Raw genomic sequence first — 24,599 nt, forward strand, 5'->3', positions numbered from 1 at the left:
TGGAGGGAGGAAGACAGGGAGGGAAAAGGACCTTTCTTCTCTAATTTACAGAGAGAAAGAAGATCCAGATATTGAGGTGGCAATGAAAAGAAAAAGGAGCTTATACCTCAATCTTAGTAAAACGGGTGAAGCTATATGTGTAGCCAGGGGAAGGGCAAGGTTTGGAAGAGCTGGCATGACAGTATGGTGTGCTAGGAAACTGACAGTCACTAAAGATGTCACCAAGCACTGAGAGCTAAATTGATGTAAAATTAATTATTTTATGATTACCATGTAAAAAAATCTTAAATATCTTATGTTCAGTGGTTCTAAATGGTTCCAAAATTCTATCCCTTCTTAAACTACTTTTTAAAACTGGAAGTAGTTTAGTGATAGTTCAAGATAAATGAATATGGTAATAGCTATACTATTTTAGGAAACCCTGGTGGTGTAGTGGTTAAGAGCTCAGCTGCTAACCAAAAGGTCGGCAGTTCAAATCCACCAGGCACTTTTTGGAAACTCTATGGGGCAGTTCTGCTCTTTTTTTTAGGGTCCTTATGAGTAGGAATTGACTTGACAACAACAGGTTTGTTTTTATACTATTCTAAAAGTTAGTTTTAGAACCTGTACACCAATGTTCATTACAGTACTTTTCACCATAGCCAAAAGGTGAAAACAACCAAAATGTCTATCAACAGATGAATGAGTAAACAAAATGGAGCATACAATGGAATATTAACCATAAAAAGGAATGCAGTTCTGACGCATGCCACAACCTAGATGAACCCCATAAACATTGTGCTTAGTGAAATAAGTCAGGTGCAAAAGGACAAATACTGTATGATCTCACTTACATGAAATAAGCAAATACATAGGAACCAAAGATTATTAATGGTTACTAGAGGTTGAAAGGAGGAAAGGGGGAGTTTTTGCTTAGGAAGCATTTTGTTAATGATGGTGGAATAATTTGGAAAAGGATAGTGATAATGATCGTACGACATGAAGAACGCAATCAATGTCAATGAAATATACATGTAGAAATTGTTGAATTGGCAGATGCTGTGTATCTTCTCACCACAATTTAAAAAAAAAAGCTTGCCTCTGTGTGTAATCTTAGGCAAATTACAACCTTCCCGAGGAACAGAGTTATTGTGAGAATCAAAGCAGACGAAACCTTAAAGTAAAATTTGTAGGAGGATCGGTTATGGTTTTTTACTCCCCCACACACTTTTTATTTTGAAAATTTTCAAACCTACAGCAAAGTCCCAAGGGTAGAATGAACCCCTCTACCATTCTCCCAGATTCATCAATAAAGTTTGCCACACTTGCTTCATCTCTATATATACGCTGTATCTCTCACATACGTATGTGTACGTGTGTGTGTATTTCAGATACCATGACTTCACCCCTAAATACTTAAGGACATATCTCTACATTACTAGAATAGTTATCACACTGAAGAAATTTAACATTGATACAACACTATTATCTAACACACTTTTCCTATTCAAATATTCAAATTTCCCCAACTGTGCCAATATTGGTCGGTATAAACTATTTCCTCTAACCCAGGATCTGATTAAGAATAACACATTGCAGTTAGTTGTCAAGTTCTCTTAATATTAATTTAATCCAGCTTTTTTTTTTTTGGTCTCATGACATTGATCTTTTTGAAGAGTCTAGGCCAGCTATTTTGTACAATGTGTGTCTCTTTTTTTAAGTATCTTGATTTTTTTTCCCTTAATATTAGATTAAGATGGCAGAAATGTTTCATAAATAATGTGTCCTTAAAAGTTAAACGGATTTTGAGTTTTTTATGATCTAGTGTGGCGGACATGGAGATGTACCATTGACCTTTCCTCACAAAATGACTCACTGTCCAGCTTTGAGGAATATACCTGGCTGACAGCCTCTAGCTGTTAGCTCCTCCAACGTCCAGCTCAGCTGTTAAGCTGAGGTCACTCTCTTTACCAGGTAGCTACTAACCAGTGATAGAACAAAGTCTGTTAGTACCAGTATCTAGCCATTTCTCCCCAATTCAGGACTCTTCTATGGGTAACCTTAGCTCCAGATCTCCCCATGGAGCTGACAGAGATCTTGTCAGGTCTGTATCACTCTCTTTACCAGGTAGCTACTAACCAGTGATAGAACAAAGTCTGTTAGTACAAGTATCTAGCCATTTCTCCCCAATTCAGGACTCTTCTATGGGTAACCTTAGCTTCAGATCTCCCCATGGAGCTGACAGAGATCTTGTCAGGTCTGTATCAGGGTTTGATGTCTTCTTCTGTTCCATCCTGCTACCTCCCATTCTCTTTCTCTGGTGTTACTCCCTAAAAAATCATTTGTACTCCTAACTCCATCTCATTGATTACTTCGTGGAAAACCCAACCTGCAACATTCTCATTTAACAGATGAAGAAAACTGGACTTCAGTACTGTTCCAAATCAGCTGGAAAGTGATGTAGCTACAAAGATTTGAATTTAGGCAATCTAACTTCAAGAGCCTAAGCTAATAATTTTCATGTTAGAAATCAGTGTGGTTTTACCACATACAGGATCTGACTATCCCCTGAATGCACTTTTCGTATTTTTTAGCTTAAGTACTTCCAAGAAAAAAAATCACTCTTAGACAAATTATTTCTTTTATCCACATGTCACCACACATAGGCCAACATTTAGCTGATACAATCACCTACTAGATAGTTATATATTTTGATGACTATAATGTAAAAAGATTAGGGACCAGTATTCTTTTTTATATATCTCAATAACAAGGACCCCTGGTGGCACAGTGGTTCAAGTACTTGGCTGCTAACCAAAAGGCTGGTGGTTCAAACCAACCAGCCACTCTGTGGGAAAAAGATGTGGCAATCTGCTTCCATAAAGATTTACAGCCTTCAAAATCCTGTGGGGCAGTTTTACTCTGACCCATAGGGTTGGTCACTACTGAGTCAGAATTTACTCGATAGCACCCTGTTTCTTTTTTTTTTAAATGCCAGTAACAGATGTTGCTATTAATGAATGTGACTGATGCCATAATCAGTTTCAAAAGAATTCACTGGGAGATAGTATATCCTGGTGAGTAACAACACTGCCTATGAAGTCACGTTAACTTAAGATGAATGCACTATCTGCTACTTCTTTGCTGTCTGACTTTGGGCAAGTCACTTAACCTTAGTCATAGGGTTGTAAAGGTGACTAAAGGTAAGTAAAGCACTTTAGTAGAGTGAAACATTGTAAATATTCAATAAATGGCAAGCACTATTAAAAACAAACTTATTTTGATTAACTATTAAAAGCCAGGCATTAGACCAAATTCTGGATATTTTGAGACAAGTCAAAAGGACTAGTCAGTCCTTGAGGAGGATCATCATATAATTAGAAAGAAAACTAAAAACTATGTTTAAAAAAAAAAATTTAAATATATCTCAAATAGGTGGTGAACAGGCTCATCATTTCATTAAACATAAAAACTAAGTACTAAATGATTTCCTATTTTGTATACTTATGATTAAGAAATAATAGATACTAATATTAGCAAGCTTTATGTGCTTCACCTTTAATGTCTCAAATAAATTCAACACCCAAGTTATATGTTTTAAAATCATTTTTATTGAACTAATTTTAACAACACTGCTTTAGTTGGTGGCAGCTGCACCAAACCAAAACAAAGCCATCATGAATGCTATTCAACATCCCCAAAGTAATTCAGTATGTTTTCGTACTTGGAATAATAGTTAAACTTTTGACATCACATAATCAAGCCAAGTAGCAGTGCATTATTACATTATTCAAAAAGATTTTAAGCATTTCTTAAAAAATTATTTTGCAAGTGGCTTCAGCTTTATCAACAATCTCAATGACACATTCCACACTTCATGCTCTCAAAATAAAGTGCCCTAAAACTAAGTTTTTTAGTTACTGACATAATGAATATTATTCAGGGTTATAGGAACTAAAGTTTAACATTTTACAGTATTAAGAGGCAATAAGTTACTAGTATCTGCTCACACAAATTCCATCCGAACTAAATACATCCTTGCTACATTCAAAAGACATTTTGTAAGTCTCAATATGCTAGTTTATATGCTGCAGTGCAAAAGAAGTAACAAGCTAAGGTTTCCTGAGCTTTAGGGAATTAACAACAATTTTCTGACAACTACTCTCAATTTAAAACAGGCTATTATATGAAGCCTTGTGAAAACTACACAATTAAATTAGGTTTTTGGAGAACTGAAAAAATTGGTCAAAATTATGGTTTAGGGTAGTGAAAACGCAAAACTATTTATACTACAGAGAATACTATGGATTTGCATGTAGTACAAAGATCAAAGATAGCCTACTGATTACCAAGTGATCATAACTGTCCTTCTCTTTCAAAATATTACACTGAGAGACTTGAAGGTATTTAGCATTAAATATACCAGCCTAGCATATTACACATTTTAACACATTCTTCCATAATGCCCAGTAAGAAGGAATAAAAGGGATAAAAAATTAAAAACCAAGAAAATAAACATGCTTTTAGGAATGTTTTTGCATATGTATATAGCAGGGGGAGTGAAAATGATCTCTCACTGAATCACTACATCCTCAAAATTATAAAGACCGAGTTTCTACTTCAATTTTTTCTTCTGCTTGTAGTGTATCAGGGTTGACATGAACAACTGGAGGTCGTAGGATAACTTCAGGCCCTCCACCATAAATGGACTGTAAAAAATTCCATGTTTCTTCAGAAATCTGACCAGAATCTGCTCCTAAAATTACGTGTATACAGAAAGAATAATGTTCACAAACCTACAGATTCATAGTGCTTACAGACCAATACTAAGAATGACAAAGCTTTCATAATCTACCCCAGCAGGAATCTTCTAGAGAACATGAATCTTCAGGCTACCAGCCCATCCTACTATAAGCTGCAACGTTATGGTCTGTCTGAAAAAGGTATAGACCCTTTTTCCTAGCTCCTATCAACAGCCTTAAACCCTCTTCTGAGATAAAGCTTAAACACTGGCTGCTCTGCACTATTTGTCCTACTTCATGTATGAATTACATTTTGAGCTGGGTAAAAAGTGCCATAAATGGCTACTGACAATACAGTCTTAACAGTGAGAAATCACTAATAAGGCTTAAAATATTAATCAAACTTACCTTGCCTGAGCATCACATTACCACATTTAGTAACTGCAATTTTAATGTTATCAATAGGACCTGGAGGATCTAAGGCAGAAAGAAAAATTATCAAAAACCGTACTTCTCAAAAAAATATAAGGCAGGATTTCATAATTCTGTGCCTGGGATAATTGAGGGCTATAACTAATCAGACTGATTATTTTTTAGGCAGATTATTACAGTCACTTCTTACCTGTCTTCCGAGATGCTGCTTTTTTAGGTCTTAAAAACCAAAGCGTCATCAAATCGATTCTAACTTACAACAACCCTATGGGACAGAGTAGAACTGCCTCACAGGGTTCCCAAGACTGTAATCTTTATGGAAGCAGACTGCCACATCTTTCTCCCACAGAGCAGCTAGTGGGTTCAAAACTCTGACCTTTCAGTTAGCAGCCAAGTGCCTAACCACTGCACTACCAGGGCTCCAGGAAAGGCGGAGAAGAAGCTCTCTCAGTACCATTCGGAGTCTAATAGAAATGATTTCTTAACTATCCATGTGGGAATTACAGGTTAAAATGCACTTTTAATGCTATCAAAGAACAATTCTTCTGTTATTTCAAAAGAAATTATACAATTCTCAATTTGTTTCACACTGTCATTCTGTAAACTAAAAATAATGAAAAGACTGTAAAATAAAATGTTAAAATACATTCTTTTCTAATTTATGGGGGGGGAAATCCTTATCTGATTTTCCTTTAGTCCTTATGCTAGAAAAAGGCATTAAGGAAGAAAAAAAAAATACTATAAAACCACCAAAAAAAGACAAGCAAACTGTTTAATATTTTTGTCACCTTTTTGTATTTGTATAAATGTAGTTTTTTTTTTTTTACTACAAGAAGAGTTCAACCTAAGCGTACTGTGTTGAAACCTTTTTTATTTATCAAGAACATCTTAGTTTCAAATTATTAAGTACTGTCATACAAAATTATTTTAAAAGTCACATATTGCATTATCTTGGATAAGCCATCATTAAACCAATTCCCTGTTATTGGGTAGATTTTTTTCAACTTTGCAATATTAAGATTGCAGACTAATTTTGCCCAGTTTCTTTATTCCTTCTATGAATATGCTATAATTCATAAGATAGGTTAAAAAAATTAAAGACAACCAGAATATAAACCTAGAATATATGATCCTTGAGGGCAGGGATCTTTTTTCTCTTTTGTTCACTGATGTAATCCCAAATGCATATAGTTGTTCCATAAATACATGTCAAATAGATAAAATCTGCAAAAAAACTTTTCAGTTAACCACTTACCTCCATCTTTACCCTTCACAAAACTTTCCCATTCTCTAAACCACTGCATACTAATGCAATAAAAAGTAGTTGGAGAGTCCTCTTCTTGGAATGCTCTGTTGAGCTATAGGGAGGGGAAAAAAATCAACGAATATTAGAAATTTGTAGCAGAACAGTATAATCATTCTAATTCAGAATCTGGAAAGGTCAATTTCTCTTACACATGGACTGTGAAACAGTAGACATACACTGACGCTAAGTTATCTTAGTACCAGGTCCTGGGATGGTGCCTACTAATAAAGAATTCTAGACTATGTCTCAAAATTTAACAAGTATACAGAAAAGGGATGTAAAATACTGGGTAAGTGAAGATGGTCAAGGGAAAGTCCTCAAAGCAATAAAGACTAATTTATTACAAATCTAATGGGTAGATTTTATTTAAACATATATCCACTGTCTACAACTTTGTTCACTTAAGATACTGGAGACATTTCCTTATCACTCAATAAAGAACAACTTCCTTGTTTGTTTTTATGGCTGCAGACCGTACAGATGTACCTGTCCCCTATTCATGAAGATTTTGCTATTATAAAGACAATGCCACAATGAATAATCTTGTACGTGCACTTCACAGGTAATATACAAATATGTGTAGGGTAAATTCCCAAAGTGGTTGCAGAGTCACTAAAGATGTTCCACTCCCTTTCACCAAAACTACAGCCTAAGGAATGGGTATATGGCTCACACGAGTCCAAACTCTAACTCAGAATAACCCAAAACTGATCCAACTCACAGCAACCCTCTAGGACAGAGAACTGGCCCCATAGGGTTTCCAAGGAGCAGCTGGTGGATTCAAACTGCTGAAACTCTACTTGAAATTTAAATCTTCAGTGGAGTATCCTAATGGTCAGAATGGAGTCATTCCAATTCCAATTCTTGTTAGCTATATACCCAGTGCTACCTTGGTTCCCAAACCTCCTGAAGCCTAATAATGTGATTTTTCTTTTCAATGAATTTCTTTTTGGTTTAAGTTAGCCAGTATGCTTCTAGTGCTTACAAACAAAGAAATCCAACTGATGAAGATACAAAAAATGAAGTACAGGCGACAGACCCACAGAAAAATAAAGGGTGTTTGGAATTTATCTAATTGTAGTACTGTGAAAAGGCAGTCAGACTCCTAAAATAGTGTATGCTACCTGTGGACAAAGACAACCAAGTTGAGGTCTTGTCAGTCTTCTAATCAAAAATCCTGTGATTATCCCCATTTCACTCAGAGTAAAAGTGAAAGATTCTTAGAATAGCCCAGAACACCCTCCATGATTTGGCCCCAATAACCTAACTTCATCTTCTAATTATTTATTCACCTGTGGTCACATTGGCCTCTTTGCTATTCTCAGAATCAACCACATACATTCCTGCCTCTAAAGGTTTCTGCACTGGTTATCAGAAATCTGAATGACTATCTCCCTCACCTCCTTAAAGTCTCTGCCTAAATGCCATCTTCTAATGAGGCCTATCTTAACCACCCTGTATAACACTGCAACCAGACTCCTTTTCTCCCCACTGTACTCCTGATCTCTCATCTCCTGTGTTTTTCTTTTCCATAATAATATCACCTTTTAATATACTATATAATTTAGTTATTTATTAAATGTAAGCTCTCTGAGGGGAAGGATCTTTCTGGGATACAAGGTAGCTGCTTTCACGGAGAAATGAAAAGGAGTGAAAAATGTTGTGTCTGTCTCTGATGGTTGACAAATAAACCTAAGTAAGTTTGTCTAAAGGCACAGATTGAGAGGCGGGGCCCAGAAGGCAGAGTAGTCGGACGCTTGCTGTGGTCCTCCTACGACAAAGACCAGAAAAAACAAGTGAATCGATTATATATGATAAGCAGGGAGCCCTGAATATCAAAAAAACAGTTGAGGGACTGGACTGAATGAAAGGGGGAAGGAGAAAAGTTCATAAGCAGCGAGGAGTGGCCAGACCTGACCCAGAGGGAACTGGCACCCCGCAGGCCAATTCCACTGGCATGAGTACGGTGAGACAGTGGCACTGGGAAAGTGTTTTCCAGATCAGGAGAGAATAAGTGGCAGAGAGTCGACCCTTAATCAGCAAAAGTACCTGAGTTTAACACACCTCGTGGACCAAAAATATTTCTTTGGGAAAAAACTCTCTCCCACTTAAAACCTGCTCCCTTCCCACTCTGCACTCAATCCCAGCTGGCTGCATCCCCTGGGCCAGAAGGACCCTGCACTCACCTTGAGCCATTCTCCAGGTCGTAGAGAGGGAACAAATTAACAAACAGGGAAAAAATAATCTGCCGGCTCCCCTAAGCCAGGAACTCGGAGCAGAAACAGCTCCCTTGCCTGGGCACAGGCATAAGGGGTCCACAGACGTTGAATGCCTTTCACCCCTGCATAGACCTGTTTGGCCCCATTTCAGCAGCAAAGCCCCTCATTAGCAGGGTATAACAGGGTATAGACCTGAAGTCTGCCTTCACCTGCTTCGACTACCTAGTGGAGAGGCAGGTTTGTGACATTTGACACCGCTCTATTAATCAGAGCGCTCACCTACCCACATCAGGGGCCTGTGGACTGGTGGCTCCACCCATGATACCTAGCCATGCACGACAGAGGTCCAAGAGTAAGTGTTGCCTCCCAGTCCTTACAGCCAATAGCACTGGGTGTCCATACATGACAGAGGTCCAAGAATAAGTGTTGCCTCCCAGTCCTTACAGCCAATAGCACTGGGTGTCCATAGCTGGCTGCAAAATCCATCCACCTACGTGCTCTAGGGAACAGGGACACGCTTTCCTCACAAATACTCAGGCAGTTGTCAGCCCCTTGCCTTGCTGAGAGCATGACCCGCTACTACAGCCAGATACCTGGGCCTACACCAATCACCCCTACTCACCTAGGACTGTAGGTGAGAGCCTGACACCACACACCTTGTGACTGACTACCTGGACACCTGAGCTGAATCCATACAAGAAAAGTGAACGGACTCCTGGGCTCACATACCTAGTAACAGCTCTAACCACCTGGTGACAAGATATTATAGCTTCAAAACCTCCAATGATCAAATTAGCTCACTTGAGCAGCCAATGTGGGCATATCAAAACAAGAAGGTAAGGCACAGTAAGCAAACATAAAATGAGTAAATAAAATAACTTATTGATAGCTCGGAGACAACAGTATCAAATCACATAAAGAGGCAGACCATGATGGCTTCAGCAAGCTCACAAAAAAAAAATCAATATTAATTTCTGACAAAATAGACTTTAAAGCTAAATCTACCACAAAGGGTAAGGAAGAGCATTATGTAATGACTGAAGGGTCAATACAACAGGAGGACATAACCATAATAAATACCTACCCATCCAATGACAGGGCTGCAAGATACATAAACTTGAGCAGCACTGAAAAGTGAGGAGACTTCATCACACCATATTTGGTAAAGGACAGGACATCCAGAAAGTAGCTCAATAAAGACACAGAAGATCTAAATGCCACAATCAACCAACTTGACCTCAGAGACATTTAAAGAACACTCTATCCAACAGGAGCCACGTATACTTTCTTTTCTAATGCACATGGAACATTCCCCAGAATAGACCACATATTAGGCCAGAAAGCAAACCTTAACAGAATCCAAAACACCAAAGTATTACAAAGCATCTTTTCTGACCATAAAGCCATAAAAGTAGAAATCAATAACAGAAAAGGCAAGGGGAAAAAAATCTTAATGCATGGAAACTGAACTACACCATGCCAAAAACCACTGGGTTATAGAAAAAATTAAGGACTGAATAAAGAAATTCATAGAATCAAATGAGAATGAATACACATCCTACCAGAACCTCTGGACCCAGCAAAAGCAGTGTTCAGAGGCCAATTTTTAGCAATAAACACAACCATCCAAAAAGAAGAAACGGCCAAAATCAAAGAACCCTACAACTCGAACAAATAGAAAGAGGACAACAGAAGCCCTCAGGCACCAGAAGAAAGCAAATAATAAAAGTCAGAGCAGAATTAAATGAAACAGAGAACAAAAAAAACAATCAAAAAACAGTTAACAAGACCAAAAGCTGGTTCTTTGAAAAGATCAATAAAATTGTTAAACTGTTAGCCAAACTGACAAAAGAAAAACAGGAGAGGAAGCAAATTACCCAAATAAGAAATAAGATGGGCAATATCACATCAGTCCCAACTGAAATTAAAAGAATCGTAACAGAATACTACAAAAACTTGTACTCTAACCAATTTGAAAACCTAGAGGAAATGAGGAAATGGAAAAATTTCTAGAAACACACTACCTACACCTCACTAATGCAAACAGAGGTAGAACAACTAAATAAACCTATAACAAAAGAAGAGATTGAAAAGGTAATTAAAAACTCTCAACAGAAAAAAGCCCTGGCCTGGACGGCTTCACTAGAGAATTCTACCAAACTTTCAGAGAAGAGTTAATACCAATACTACTAAAAGTATTTCAGAGCATAGAAAAGGCTGGAATACTCCCAAACTCATTTTATGAAGTCAGCATAACCCTGATACCAAAACCAGGTAAAGACACCACAAAAAAAGAAAAGTACACACCAATATCCCACAAGAACTCAGGCACAAAAATCCTCAACAAAATTTTAGCCAAAAGAATGCAACAACATATCAAAAAAAAAAAAAATTCACCAAGAACAAGTGGGATTCATACCAGGTATGCAGGGATGGTTCAACATTAGAAAAACAAGCCATGTAATCCACCACATAAATAAAACAAAAGACAAAAACCACACGATCTTATTAATTGATGAGGAAAGACATTTGACAAAGTCTAACACCCATCCATCATAAAAAACTCTCAGCAAAATAGGAATAGAAGGAAAATTCCTCAATATAATAAAAGGCATTTGTACAAAGCCAAGAGCCAACATCATCCTAAATGGAAAGAGTCTGAAAGCATTCCCCTTGAAAACAGGAACCAGACAAGGATGTCCTTTATTACCACTCTTATTCAATATTGTGCTGAAAATCCTAGCCAGAGCAATTAGGCTAGATAAAGAAATAAAGGGCATCCAAATTGGTAAGGAAGAAGTAAAAGTATCTCTATTTGCAGATGACATGATCTTATACACAGAAAACCTGAAAAGAATCCACAAGAAAACTACTGAAACTACTGAAGATTTCAGCAAAGTATCAGGATACAAGATAAACATACAAAAATCAGTTGGATTCCTCTGCACCAACAAAGAGAACGTCGAAGAGGGAATCACCAAATCAATACCATTTACAAATGCCCCCAAGAAGATAAAATACTTACGAATAAAACCAGAGATGTAAAAAACCTACACAAAGAAAACTACAAGGCACTACTGCAAGAAACCAAAAGAGACCTACGTAAGTGGAAAAACATACCTTACTCATGGACAGGAAGACTCAACGTTGTGAAAATGTCTATTCTACCCAAAGCAATCTACAGATATAGTACAATCCCAATCCAAATTCCAACAGCATTTTTTAATAGGATGGAGAAACAAATCACGAATTTCATATGGAAAAGAAAGAGGCCCCGGATAAGTAAAGCATTACTGAAAAAGAAGAATAATGAGGGAGGCCTCACACTACCTGATTTTAGAACCTATTATACCACCACAGTAGTCAAGACAGCCTGGTACTAGTACAACAACAGATACACAGACCAAGGGAACAGAATTGAGAATCCACACATAAATTCATCCACTTACGAACAGCTGATATTTGACAAATGCCCAAAGTCCAGTAAATGGGGAAAAGACAGTCTCTTTAACAAATGGTGCTGGCGTAACTGGATATCCATCTGCAAAAAAATGAAACAAGACCCACACCTCACACCATGCACAAAAATGAACTCAAAATGGATCAAAGACCTGAATATAAAATCTAAAACGATAAAGATCATGGGAGAAAAAATAGGGACAATACTAGAAGCCCTAATACATGGCATAAGCAGTATACAAAACATTACTAACAATGCACAAACACCAGATGAGAAACTAGATAACTTAGAGTTTCTAAAAATCAAACACCTATGCTCATCCAAAGACTTCACCACAAGAGTAAAAAAGATTACCAGACTGGGAAAAAGTTTTCAGCTATGATATTTCTGATCAGTATCTGATCTCTAAAATCTACATGATACGGCAAAAACTCAACTACAAAAAGACAAATAACCCAATTAAAAAATGGGCAAAGGATATGAACAGACACTTCACTAAAGAAGACATTCAGATACCTAACAGATACATGAAGAAATGGTCATGATCCTTAGCCATTAGAGCTATGTAAATCAAAACTACAATGAGATGCCATCTCACTCCAAGGCTGGCATTAATTCAAAAAACAGAAAATAATAAATGTTGGAGAGATGTGGAGAGACTGAAACACTTAAGACACTGCTGGTGGGAACATAAAATGGTACAACCACTTTGGAAATAGATTTGGCACTTCCTTAAAAAGCTAGAAATAGGAGTACCATATGATCCAGCAATCGCACTCCTTGAAACATATCATAGAGAAATAAGAGCCTTCACACGAATAGATACATGCACAGCCATGTTCGCTGCAGTAGTGTTTACAATAGCAAAAAAACCGGAAACAACCAAGGTGCCCATCAACAGATGAATGGATAAACAAATCATGGTATATTCACACAATGGGATACTACACGATGACAAAGAACAAATGATGAATCCATGAAACATAACATGGACAAATCTGGAAAGTAGTATGCTGAGTGAAATCAGTCAGTTGCAATAGGAAAAATATTGTATGAGAACACTATTATAAGAACTCAAGAAAAGGTTTAAATACAGAAGAAAACATTCTTTGATAGTTACAAGGGTGGGGAGGGAGAGGGGTATTCACTAATTAGATAGTAAAAAAAAAATTAGATACTAGACAAGAATTATTTCAGGTGAAGGGAAGCACAATACACAATACAGGGGAAATCAGCACAACTGGACTAATCCAAAAGCTAAGAAGTTTCATGAATACAACCAATCACTTCGAGGGACAGAGTAGCAGGGGCAGGGGTCTGGGGACCATGATTTCAGGGGACATCTAGGTCAAATGGCATAAAAAAGTATATTCAGAAAACGTTCTGTGTCCCACTTTGGTGAGTGGCATCTGGGGTCTTAAAAGCTACCAAGCAGCCATCTAAGATTTATCAGTTGGTCTCAACCCATCTGGAGCAAACAAGAATGAAGAACACTAATAACAAAGGAAAATGTGAGTCCAAGAGAAAGAAAGGGTCACATAAACCAGAGACTATACCCTTAACTGGGCTTTTTTTTTACATCAGCCTAAGACCGGAAGACCTAGATGGTGCTGGCCTACCACCAATGACTGCCCTGACAGGGAACACAACAGAGAATCCCTCATGGAGCAGGAGAAAAGTAGGATGCAGACCTCAGATTCCAGTAAAAGGACCAGACTTAAAGGTCTGACTGAGACTGGAGGGACCTCAGAGGTCATGGTCCCTGGACTCTCTGTTAGCTCAAAACTAAAACCAATCTCAAAGCCAACTCTTCAGACAAAGATTAGACTGGGCTGTAAGGCATAAAATTATACTGGTGAGGAGTGTGCTTCTTAGCTCAAGTAGATACTTAAGACTATATGGGCAGCTCCTTTCTGGAGGTGAGATGAGAAGGCAGAGGGGTACGGGAGCTGGTTGAATGGACACAGGAAAATACAGGGTAGAAAGGAATATACTGTCACATTGTACGGAGAGCAACTAGGATCATACAACAATGCGTGTTTAAGTTTGTGCATGAAAAACTGACCTGAATTGTAAACTTTCACTTAAAGCACAATTAAAAAAAAAAAAGAAATCAATTGAAAGCTAGGATTTTCTGTGATGTATAACTTGTCTCCAGAGAACTGAAATTTCTGAAATGTAAGGTCAGATTGACTCTGCCAGATATATCAGGACTCTCTTTATCTTTGGTCGAAACCCTGGTGGCATTGTGGTTAAGTGCTACAGCTGCTAACCAAAAGGTAAAGGTCGGCAGTTCAAATCCACCAGGCACACCTTGGAAACTCTAAGGGGCAGTTCTCCTCTGACCTAAAGGGTCGCTATGAGTTGGAATCGACTCGGATAGCAACAGGTTTTTTTTTTTTTTTTTTTTACCTTTGGTATTAGGAAATTTCTTCTAGCTACAACTAGGTGGCGACTTTTTAAAATTTACTAAGCACAACCACCCTGTTAATCTAACGATGTGTTTTTCCTGGAAATTTCTCTAAACTGTGGCTGTAAAGTTCTTCCATTTTCTCAAATACCTATTAGACAAACACTGGATTCTGTATCTATCCAATACATTGAAACTTTTCTTTCTGTTTATCCTTTTGTGCTTCATTTTAGGAGAAACCCTTCACTGAATCTTTCAGCATGGCTCTCCAGCAATATTTATTCCGCCATTTAGTCAAACCATTTATTGGGATTTTTTTAAGGATGCAATACCCTTATTCATCTTCCTGAGGATTAATCACACTTAAGACACAATTTGGGAAATCACAATTCTTTCCAGATTCCAAAAACTACGATAATGCCTTTTTTAGTTTTTTAATTGTTAATTTGTAATTTTTTTAAACTTCTGATAATGCCTTCGTTAAGTGACTCAAGTGTCCATATTCACTGCTCTAATCAGGCAGACACCTGTAAGCCTGGTGCCTTGTGCAAAGTCATCACTGGTATCTGCCACTTCCAAATTTGAAGCCCAAACAGTCATTAACTGTGACCTTCTTCAACCTGATCCTATCTGCTTTCAATTTTTCAGAAACTCCACTTAGTTTCTGGTCCACTAAGGAAAACATATTCTCATACTCCACTGTTATTTTATACTTACTTTATTAAAAAAAAGAGGGATGGTGGAACAGAACAAAAAGCCTTTTTTTAGGGAATAACCTAGGTTCTCATTAAAAAAAAAAAAAAGCTTTATTAAAGTATAATTCACTCAGTCTTAGCGTACAGTTCAATGATTTTCAATAAATTTGTATACTCGTACAACCATCACCACGGTCTAGAACACTTCCATCTAGCCCCAAGCAACCACTGATCTATTTTGTCGCTACAGTTTTGCCCTTTTTAGAAATTTCATATAAGTGGAATCATACATTGAAGTCTTTTATTTCTGTCTTTCTTCGCTTAGCGTGTTTTTGAGATTCATCCAAGTTGCTGCACATATGAGTAGTCCGATGCTTTTTGTTTACTACTGAGTAGTATTCCATTGTGTGGATATAACACATTTTGTTTATCCATTTGCCAGTTGATGGATACTTCAGTTGTTTCCAGTTTTGGGCAATAATGAGCACTACTACTATAAACCTTTATGTAGAGGTTTAGTGTGAACCTGTTTTCATATCTCTGAAATAAATATCCAGAAGTGGGATTCCTGGGTCATGTGCTAAATGTAATGTTGAACCTTACAAGAAACTGACTGTCAGGCTGCTTTACCACTTGGTATGTACCATTTTGCATTCGCACCTGTAATGTGTGAGAGTTCCAGCTGCTCCACATTCTCATTAGCACTTGATAGTGTCAACCTGATATTTCACTGTGGTTTTAATCTGCATTTCTTAAATGACTACTGATCTTGAATACGTTTTTATGTGCTTATTAGTCCTTTATACAGTAACTTCTTAGGGACAATGTCTATTCAAATCTTTTCCTTATTTTTTAATTGGATTGTTTGTCTTCTTACTGAGTTGTATGAATTCTTTATATAACTTCTGAATACAAGACTTTTATCAGACATGTGATTTGCAAATACCCAGAACTTACACTGGACTTGAATCTACCTTCTTAACCTACAATGATTCTCCCCGTATCAACATTCTTGGACTTACTGTATGTCTCATTCATTGCCACAATATTGCTTCTGACCATGGAACTTGTTTTATACAAAAGAAATGAAGAAATGGACTCACATCTATAAGATTAACTGATCTTACCACATGCCATCACCCAGAAGCTGCTCGTCTATTGAAGAGTGAGTTTTAGTGTCTGGGAGGCAACATCTTGTGGGTAGATACTGTCCTACAGTATCATGCTTGGTATATGCTCAAGCTAGAAACCAATGTATGGTGCTATTGTTCCCATAACCAGAATACATGAGGCTGAAAACCAGGTAAAGGAAATGACAGAGTTTATGTATCTATTATCCCCACTGACACACTCACAAAAGCTTTGCTTCCCATCCCCACAACTTAGGCCTCTATTAAGTTAGAGAAATTAGTTCCCGAGGGGATACAACAATGGTCTCACTGAACTGGAAGTTGAGACTGCTCCTTCATCTTGTGGTTTCACACGGCACTGAACCAAGAGACAAAGAGGGAGTCACAGTATTGGCTGGAATAATTGGTCCTCATTACAATGAGTAAAGTGACTGCTATACAACGTGAGCATGGAGAATTCTCTGGAACACAGGTGATTACCTAGGGCACTGTATTAACTTCCTAGGACTGCTGTAACAAATTATCACAAACTTGGTGGCTGAAAACAGGCATTTCTTCTCCCACAGTTCTGGAGGCCAGAAGTCCAAAATCAAGGTGTTGGCAGGACTGTGCTCTCTCCAGAGGCTCTAGAGGAAATTCTGTTTCCTGCTTCTTCGAACTTCTGGTGGCTATCAGCATTCCTTGTGGCTGTATCACTCCAATCTCTGCCTCCATTTTCACATGGCCTTCTCTTCTTCTGTGTCTCTTATAAGGACACTTGTCTTCAGATTTAGGGCCCACCTGTATCATCCAGGATGACCGTATCTCAAGATCCTTAGCTTAATTACAACTGCAAAGATCCTTATTAAAATAAGGTCATATTCATAGGTTCCAGAGATTAGAACATGGAAGTATCTTCTTGGGAGGCACCATTCAACTTCACTGCAGACACTTCCATGTCTAGCAGGTAAAAGCAAATGACTACAGAAATCTGATACAGCCAAGACTACTTAGGGCTCAGATGCTTTGGGAATGAAGGTCTATGTTACATTACCAGGTACCTACAACCATAACCAGTTGAGGTACTGGCTGAGAACAAAGGGAATATAGAATGGGTGCTGATGAGCTACCGAAACATTTTCTTCCTTGTTTTGTGTACATGTTTGTAAACATTACCAATTTATTTTTTTCCTTTCATTCCTCTGCTATTTCATATAACATGTTGTTGGCAGTTAACCTTAGAATTTATTCTTCAGACTATAAGATGTCAAAAGGAGATTATGACTTAACTGAATGAACTAAAAAATGGGTGACTATTATCCAGAAACAAATATAATGGCTAATGGGACTTTGGGTCTCCCTATTTTAGGGAACATGTAAATGCCGACATATGTTGCTAGGTGCATCATGTTAGGCAGAAGCATGATACTGTTGCTACTGTTGTTGTTTGCATGTATGAATGCATTTGGATATTGATAAAGGGGTAGACTGTGCTGGATTGTTTGTTATGAGCATCACTTCTATTCATTCTTACATGCCCCTATAAAAATTAGAAGCCTACATTTCCCAGGATCCCTTGCCAGCAATACTTGAGATTAAATACTGCAAATCATACATGAAACATACAAAAGTCATGTACAAAGATAAACTTTTTTTCTCTGGTGGAAGCTGTGGGCCAGACTGTGGTATCCACAATGGCACAAATAGGGTTTTGCCGCCACTTCCAAGAATCTTCTCAGGAATGCCTTACTTGGTGTTGTAAACAGCTAACATCTTTAACAGCAGGATCTTGTGTCTTCTGAGCACCCTCCTGAGAATAATCCATTTAGGTCCTGAGATCAACAGCATCAGCAGCTTTCAAGTTTCTAGGCATTCTCTTAGAATCACCACTGACAGGCAGCTGAGATAGTTTCTAGTGGTTTGATGCTATTTTTATTTATTTATTTATTTTACTTTGAAACAATCTCAAACTTACACAAAAATTCTAAATACTGTAAAAAGAACCTTTTTTCCCTAGACCATTTCAGGATAAGTTGATGCTCCTTTCCTCTACGTATCTTAGTATTCCCTCTCCTACATAATCACAGCACAACTGACAAGACTCAGGAAATTAACAATGGTACAATATTAGCACCTAGTCCTCAGGCTCCATCAAGTTTTTCTAATTGTCTAAAAAATGTCCTTTATAACAAAAGAATCAGGTTAAAAATCATTTGGTGATGTAATTTTAATGCCTCTTTACTTTTCTTTATAACTGGGAACAGTTCCCCAGTCTTTCCTTGACTTTCACGATCCTGACAATTTTGAAAACTACAGGCTGGTTGTTTTATAAAATGTCCCTCAATTTCTGTTTGACAGATATTCTTCATTTGAGATTAAGGTTGTGCATACTGGCGTTATCAAAGAAGTGATGCTGTGCTCTTCTCATTTATTCTATCAGTGGGCATGTGATTTTAATTTGTCCCATAATTGATGTCCACTTTTTTAACTTCAGTGAAGTAGTGCCAGGCTTTCCTACTGACAGTTACTCTTTTCTCTTTGCAATAAGTAAGTACTTTGCAGGGAGTAAGCTGAAACTCTGTAATACTCCATTCCTTATCAACCTTTCCATTTATTCACTTATTTATTTATATCAGTATGAACTCATCATCACCTATTTTGTTTAATGGCTTATAACATTACTACCATTATTTTGAAGCTCAAATTGTCCCAAATTTAGCAAGTGGGAGCTCCTTCAACCTGGCTTCTGTATACTTCTGACTTGTCCCCATCATTCGTCAAGCACTTTAATTCCTGGCACAGTAAGATGTTCCGGGCTCATCTTGCAATTTCCCTGCCCCAACCCTGGAATCAATCAGCCATTTCTCCAAGGAGGGCTGGCCCCTTTCACTGGAGAAAGATATTCAGAAGACAAGATCTGAGAGTTACATGTGCTTATTCTTACTGGAGGTATCACTGTCCCCAGACGCATTTAGTGGGCAATTAGGAAATAAATATACATCCATCGTAAGTTTCTATATATGGGTACACACACACCTACCTCTATTTCGATACCTATATACACACTGAAAACCATGAGTCCAACCCCAATCCAATACTGCAGAGTTTATTTTAGTTTTCTCCCTTCCCATATTTCATACTCCCTTATCTGATAACGAGAAACATGGCTTTTATTACCCTTAATATATTTACATATTTGATCAATTCTCCATATGAACCAAGCCTCCTACTGATAACCATGTCACCACACTGTACCGCCTGCCCCCATCCCTGGCCAAAATGGGCAAGATGCCCATTTTGATGAGATGCCCATCTCATCAACCTGGGCTCCAGCATCCTGGATCAGGCCCACACTACTATGCAGAGGCTTCTTCACTGTCTAGGCTCTAAGTTCTCCTCTGGGCCACTGATCCCATGCCTACCTCCGACGTGGCAGCCTACCCCAAATCTAATTTCCTGAAAACCAGCAGTAGTCTTCTTGACCTTCACACCCCAGCATATATAAGTCTCTTATCCCCTGTATTAAACCTTATTATACTCAAAATACTTAGAATGGCTTGTATTAAGCAAACTGACTGACAGAGTCATTAGCCACTTGCTTGAACATTCATGAAATGAATTATTTTTACTAGTCAACTAACAACTGCTTCCTTATATTGAGGAAGGAAATGAGGCCTAAGTAAAACAAATAAAATAAATCCACATGTAAAATATCTTTCCTTATATGTGAAAGTTTATTTTAGTAAAGGGCAAAAACAAAACAAAACCTAAATCTACAAAGAGGAGCAGCCATGTGTAGTGCTGGGCATCCATAAGAGGGAAAGTACTGCACATTTGGTCTGGTCGCTATCTTCTCCCCTTCTTGTACTAAAAGGATCCAAACTATCTCTTGCAGAGTTATCCCTCCTCCCAATATTCTCTCAGTAGGATCATCAATAATGATACCTCCAGTTGGCCCAAATTTTAGATTCTCTACTGAGAATTTGGATACTAATAGTCGAAGCTGTGCTACTGACAACGGCACCTTCAAAAGGCTTACTTCTTTCTATCTTGCTATTGTCCTAATCCTTGTCCTTCATAAAACCTAGTTGTTCAGCTTTTGATTCTGTGGCCAGACTTTCTGTTACTTGTAATTAAGGAACGCTTCATGATATACTCACTTTGTAGAAACTGGGTACATTTATAAGTACAGAGTCCCCAAAAGACAAAGCAATATTACATTTCACGAAGGGAGAGAAGTAGCCTGGATAGATGATTTCACAATAGTACTAACTTAAGGAAACCTACAAGTTACTGTTTCAATAAGGACTTTGTTTTTTTTAGTCATCTACATTACGTTTATTAATTTTTAAATCATGCTAACTGGTATTAATGAAAAATTACTATCATTTATAAGAAAGGATGTATTTGATCTTGATTTTTAAATGCCCTAGTTGTGGTCCCCTAGACTGAGATATGACTATGGCTACTGTCTTTCCTAACCCTAATGAGGTCACAGGCACAGAAACAAAGTTATAATGGCAATGGTTCTCAGAACCTTGATATAGCCTCAAGAGTGCCAGTCATTTAGAAATCCTGCTGCTTGCAGTTTAGGCTATTCATGTATTAGAAGCAATTTACTTAAAAGCACCTGATATAGCCTAATTCTTTTTTTTTTTTCCTTATTGTATATTGCTTTTTGTTCTAAATTTTGCTTATTTTGTTGTTGCTGAGAACATACACAGCAAAACATACACCAATCCAACAGTTTCTATGTGTACAATTTAGTGACACTGCTTATGTTCAAGTTGTGCAACCATTCTTACCCTCCTTTTCTGAATTGTTTCTCCCCCAGTAACATATACTCACTACCCCTTAAGGTTTCTAATCTTTCAAGTTGCTGTTATCAATTTGATCCTATATACATAGTCCTTAAAAGGAGTATAATGCTCAAGGCAGACATTTTTTACTAGTTAAGCTAAACTATTATTCAGTTTTAAGATGACTTCAGGGGATATTTTTGGTTTAAGATTTAAAGATTTATATCAGGGCAGTATTTACAGGGGTTCATCCAGCTTCCATGGATCCAGAAAGTCTAGATTCCCTGAGAATTTGAAATTCTGTTATGCATTTTTCCCCTTTTGAGGAGGATTCTTCTATGGAATCTTTAATCAAAATGTTCAGTAATGGTAGCCGGCACTATCCAGTTCTCCTGGTCTAATGGCAAAGGAGATGGTTTTTCATGCAGGCAGTGAGCCACATATTCCATATCCTCTTCCTATTCCTGACTCTTTCTTCTGTTGCTGTAGGTGAATAGAGACCAATTGTTGTGCCTCGGATGGCCGTTTGCAAGCTTTTAAGACCCCAGGCTTTACGGAACAAACTAGCAGGTAGAACAGAAGCACTGAACATGCTATTAGGATAATTAACTGGGATGTCCCATGAAACCATGACCCTAAACCTCTAAACCAAACAACCAAATCCCAAGAGGTGTCTGGTTGTACATAAGCAGCCTCAGCAGCTACTTTTTTTGTCATCATTGTAAATATATCTATCACACAACTTCTGAATTCAACTTTTTCTAAGTGTACAACTTATTGATAGCAATTACAATAATCAACCGTACAACCCTACCCTTTATCAATGCAATATTTTCCACCACCATTAACCCCGCTTTATTAAGGAGATTTCTTGCCAGTGCCATTTAATGCCAATCCGTAAAAACAAAACTCACAAAGGGAGAACTTAACTCACTAGAGTTGCAGTGAACTGCCTAAGGTCTCATTAATATGTACCCAGATCACATAAAATCTATTACAACTCTTTCATCCAATTATTTCTTCAACATAATATAGTTCTACTAATTGCCAGTTCTTCATTTTTATCCTAGATAACAACTTGAAAAACATCACTTTTTTTACCCGAATAAAGATTTCCAGTTCAGTTTTCCTTCTTTTTTCAATTTTCTCTGCCTCAATTTGGCAAGTGTGACAAATGTACAGATGGTTGACAGCTGGTCCTCCTCCATACCTAAAGCATTAAAAATTTAATAATTAAAATTATGATAAATCTCAAAGGCGGCTGACATTCTAGCAAATATGTTTCTAACTTCTAGTCAATGGCTAAATCTCCAGTTAAGAATAAATCCTTATAGAAAAATTATCTGTCAGACTGAAACTAAAATAAAAATCAAATAATGATGTAAGGCTTTGATTTTATGTTTGTAGGGTCAGTGACTACACTATTGGTTTACTGCTTGATCTGCTTCATCTATGTTTCAACTTTCCCTTATACCTATTTCAGCTATAAAATACTTTAAACAAAAACACAAAGTAAAAGAAGTAGCTTTTGAAAATTAGTACACAACACAGAAGTCTTAGTTATACACAAATTTAGAATCAAGTTTAAGTCAGATGGAGGCTTCCTTGCCCTCTCAAATAGGAAGTACTCATAGAATGAAATATTTTTAATATTCAAATAAGGAAAACATAACTGGTAAGGAAGTTATGGTGCAAATATTTCTAAACTTTAAAATTTTACACTTTTACGGTTAAGGAATAAGAATATTTAATGGTAGGAGAGCGTAAATACGCAAAATCTTAGGGTTGGGATAGGCAAAATTCTTTTTAATAATGTGCTGAAGTTTAATATCACAGCGTAACATTATAGATAATCAAAAGGTCCAAATAGGGTCAAACTGGCTGCAAATTCTTCCTACTCATACTTCTGAGTAAATAGAGGAAAACAAGGGGATGATCTATAAAAGCAGCACACAGCACAATGAACGTATGTGAAATAATCCAACTCCCTTTTAAGCAGTTTCACAAACTGATTTTCACGTCATGGCATGAAATACTCTATTGTCTGTTTTTAAAAAACAAACCTGCTATATAGGCTATCCCAAATGTTCTGAGGCAGCATCAAAACCAGGTCTTCAATGTAACTAGCTTTTCGTGGAGGAACACCTAAAAAAAAGTTTTAGAAAGGTTTCTCTCATTTTATCATTATTTGTATTCCTTGCAAAGGTTAAGTTCATTTTTTTGACAACTGAGTTAATCACTAGCATTTTTCAATTATTAGTGTAGATTCTCCACCCCCCCCAAAAAAAGGCTGAAAATTAAGTTTAAAAAGCATTTTCCAGTGTTTTCTAAAGATGAACATATTTCTTGAAATAGAGAAAATTTAGTTAACCAAGGTCTTCAATTCTTTATGTAAATCTTTATTAAGTCTTAACTTACACTCAAATTCTATACTAGGAAAGTCAAACATAAATAAGAGACAGTCCTTTCCTTCACAGAACTTGTGAGCTAGCAGAAGAAATGAAACACTTATAAAAGTAACTATAATAAAAGGCAGACACAGAAAAATGCCATAAAAGGTTTATGGGAATTCAGCTGGCGTCTGAAGCGAAGGGCAGTCTTGTGGAGGACTGTGCCTTTAACCTATGAAGTTTCGCCTAACTCTGGGTAGTTCCTGTCAGAACACATTGCCACTAATCTAGCCAAACGCAAAGGTATATGTTATATATCTACTTGCTACATGTGAAGCATTTTGTTGTTGTTGTTAAATTCTAACTACATTTTCATCCTTAGGAAAAGAGCCAGCTTAATGAAATTAAGACCTTTGAGAACGGAATCAGTGTTTCTGTGTATAACAGTGTTACAGTGTCTTCTATAATCTCAGGATCCAACAGAGTTTGGAACAGGTACTCAATGAATATATACTTAATGAGTAGGCTACAGAGGAAGCCTATAATTAGAAAGAAAAAGCCAATTTCTGAAACCATATGGAATTAAATGTATTAAACTGACCTGTAGATAGGGGAAATGAAGAAATGGGAAATAAAACAAAGAGGAAAACTCCTGGCTCTTTCCTAATGTGCAAATTATTTAACAGCAAACTCCTATCACTACTTTCCATTGTAGAATTTCTTACCTCCATGAATACAGAGAAAGTCATTGTTTGAAATAGGACCGGGTTCAGCAAAGGTCTTAAATTTATTCAGCCACTGTCGAGAAATATAAAACTGAAGAAGGCTTGGTTCCATTATGTTCAACAAATTAGATATTCTTCGCCTTTCTTTTTGTGCCTCTTCACTGCTCTTCCTATTAAGAATAATGATTCATTAAATATAATACGCATTTTGTTCTATTTAGAGCAGTAAATGGATTTTTCCTCTTCCTTAGACTTAGCATGAATATTGATACTGTGACCTTGTTAGGTCTTGGGCAGAATTCAGGAGCAATATACTTTGTATCTCACTCAACT

At 37.2% G+C, this 24,599-nt stretch overlaps 1 protein-coding gene across 2 annotated transcripts in view; it reads right to left on the minus strand.

Moving 5' to 3' along the window:
• Positions 1–3,560: 3,560 nt before the first annotated feature.
• USP33 (ubiquitin specific peptidase 33) overlaps positions 3,561–24,599 on the minus strand; it is an 88,986-nt gene continuing 67,947 nt past the window's right edge. The window contains exons 19-24 of one of the 2 annotated variants that reach the window (XM_010591176.3): positions 24,267–24,436; positions 23,215–23,296; positions 22,253–22,361; positions 6,409–6,511; positions 5,130–5,198; positions 3,561–4,735 (exon numbers count right to left, since the gene is read on the minus strand). In XM_010591176.3, coding sequence (XP_010589478.1) covers positions 4,578–4,735; positions 5,130–5,198; positions 6,409–6,511; positions 22,253–22,361; positions 23,215–23,296; positions 24,267–24,436 — 691 coding nt within the window. In that variant the 3' untranslated portion in view covers positions 3,561–4,577. The remainder of the gene's footprint in view (positions 4,736–5,129; positions 5,199–6,408; positions 6,512–22,252; positions 22,362–23,214; positions 23,297–24,266; positions 24,437–24,599) is intronic. The other variant, XM_010591177.3, reaches the window with a different exon arrangement.

The sequence above is a fragment of the Loxodonta africana genome, chromosome 3, assembly GCF_030014295.1.
Source record: "Loxodonta africana isolate mLoxAfr1 chromosome 3, mLoxAfr1.hap2, whole genome shotgun sequence".
Classification (NCBI taxonomy): Eukaryota; Metazoa; Chordata; class Mammalia; order Proboscidea; family Elephantidae; genus Loxodonta; species Loxodonta africana.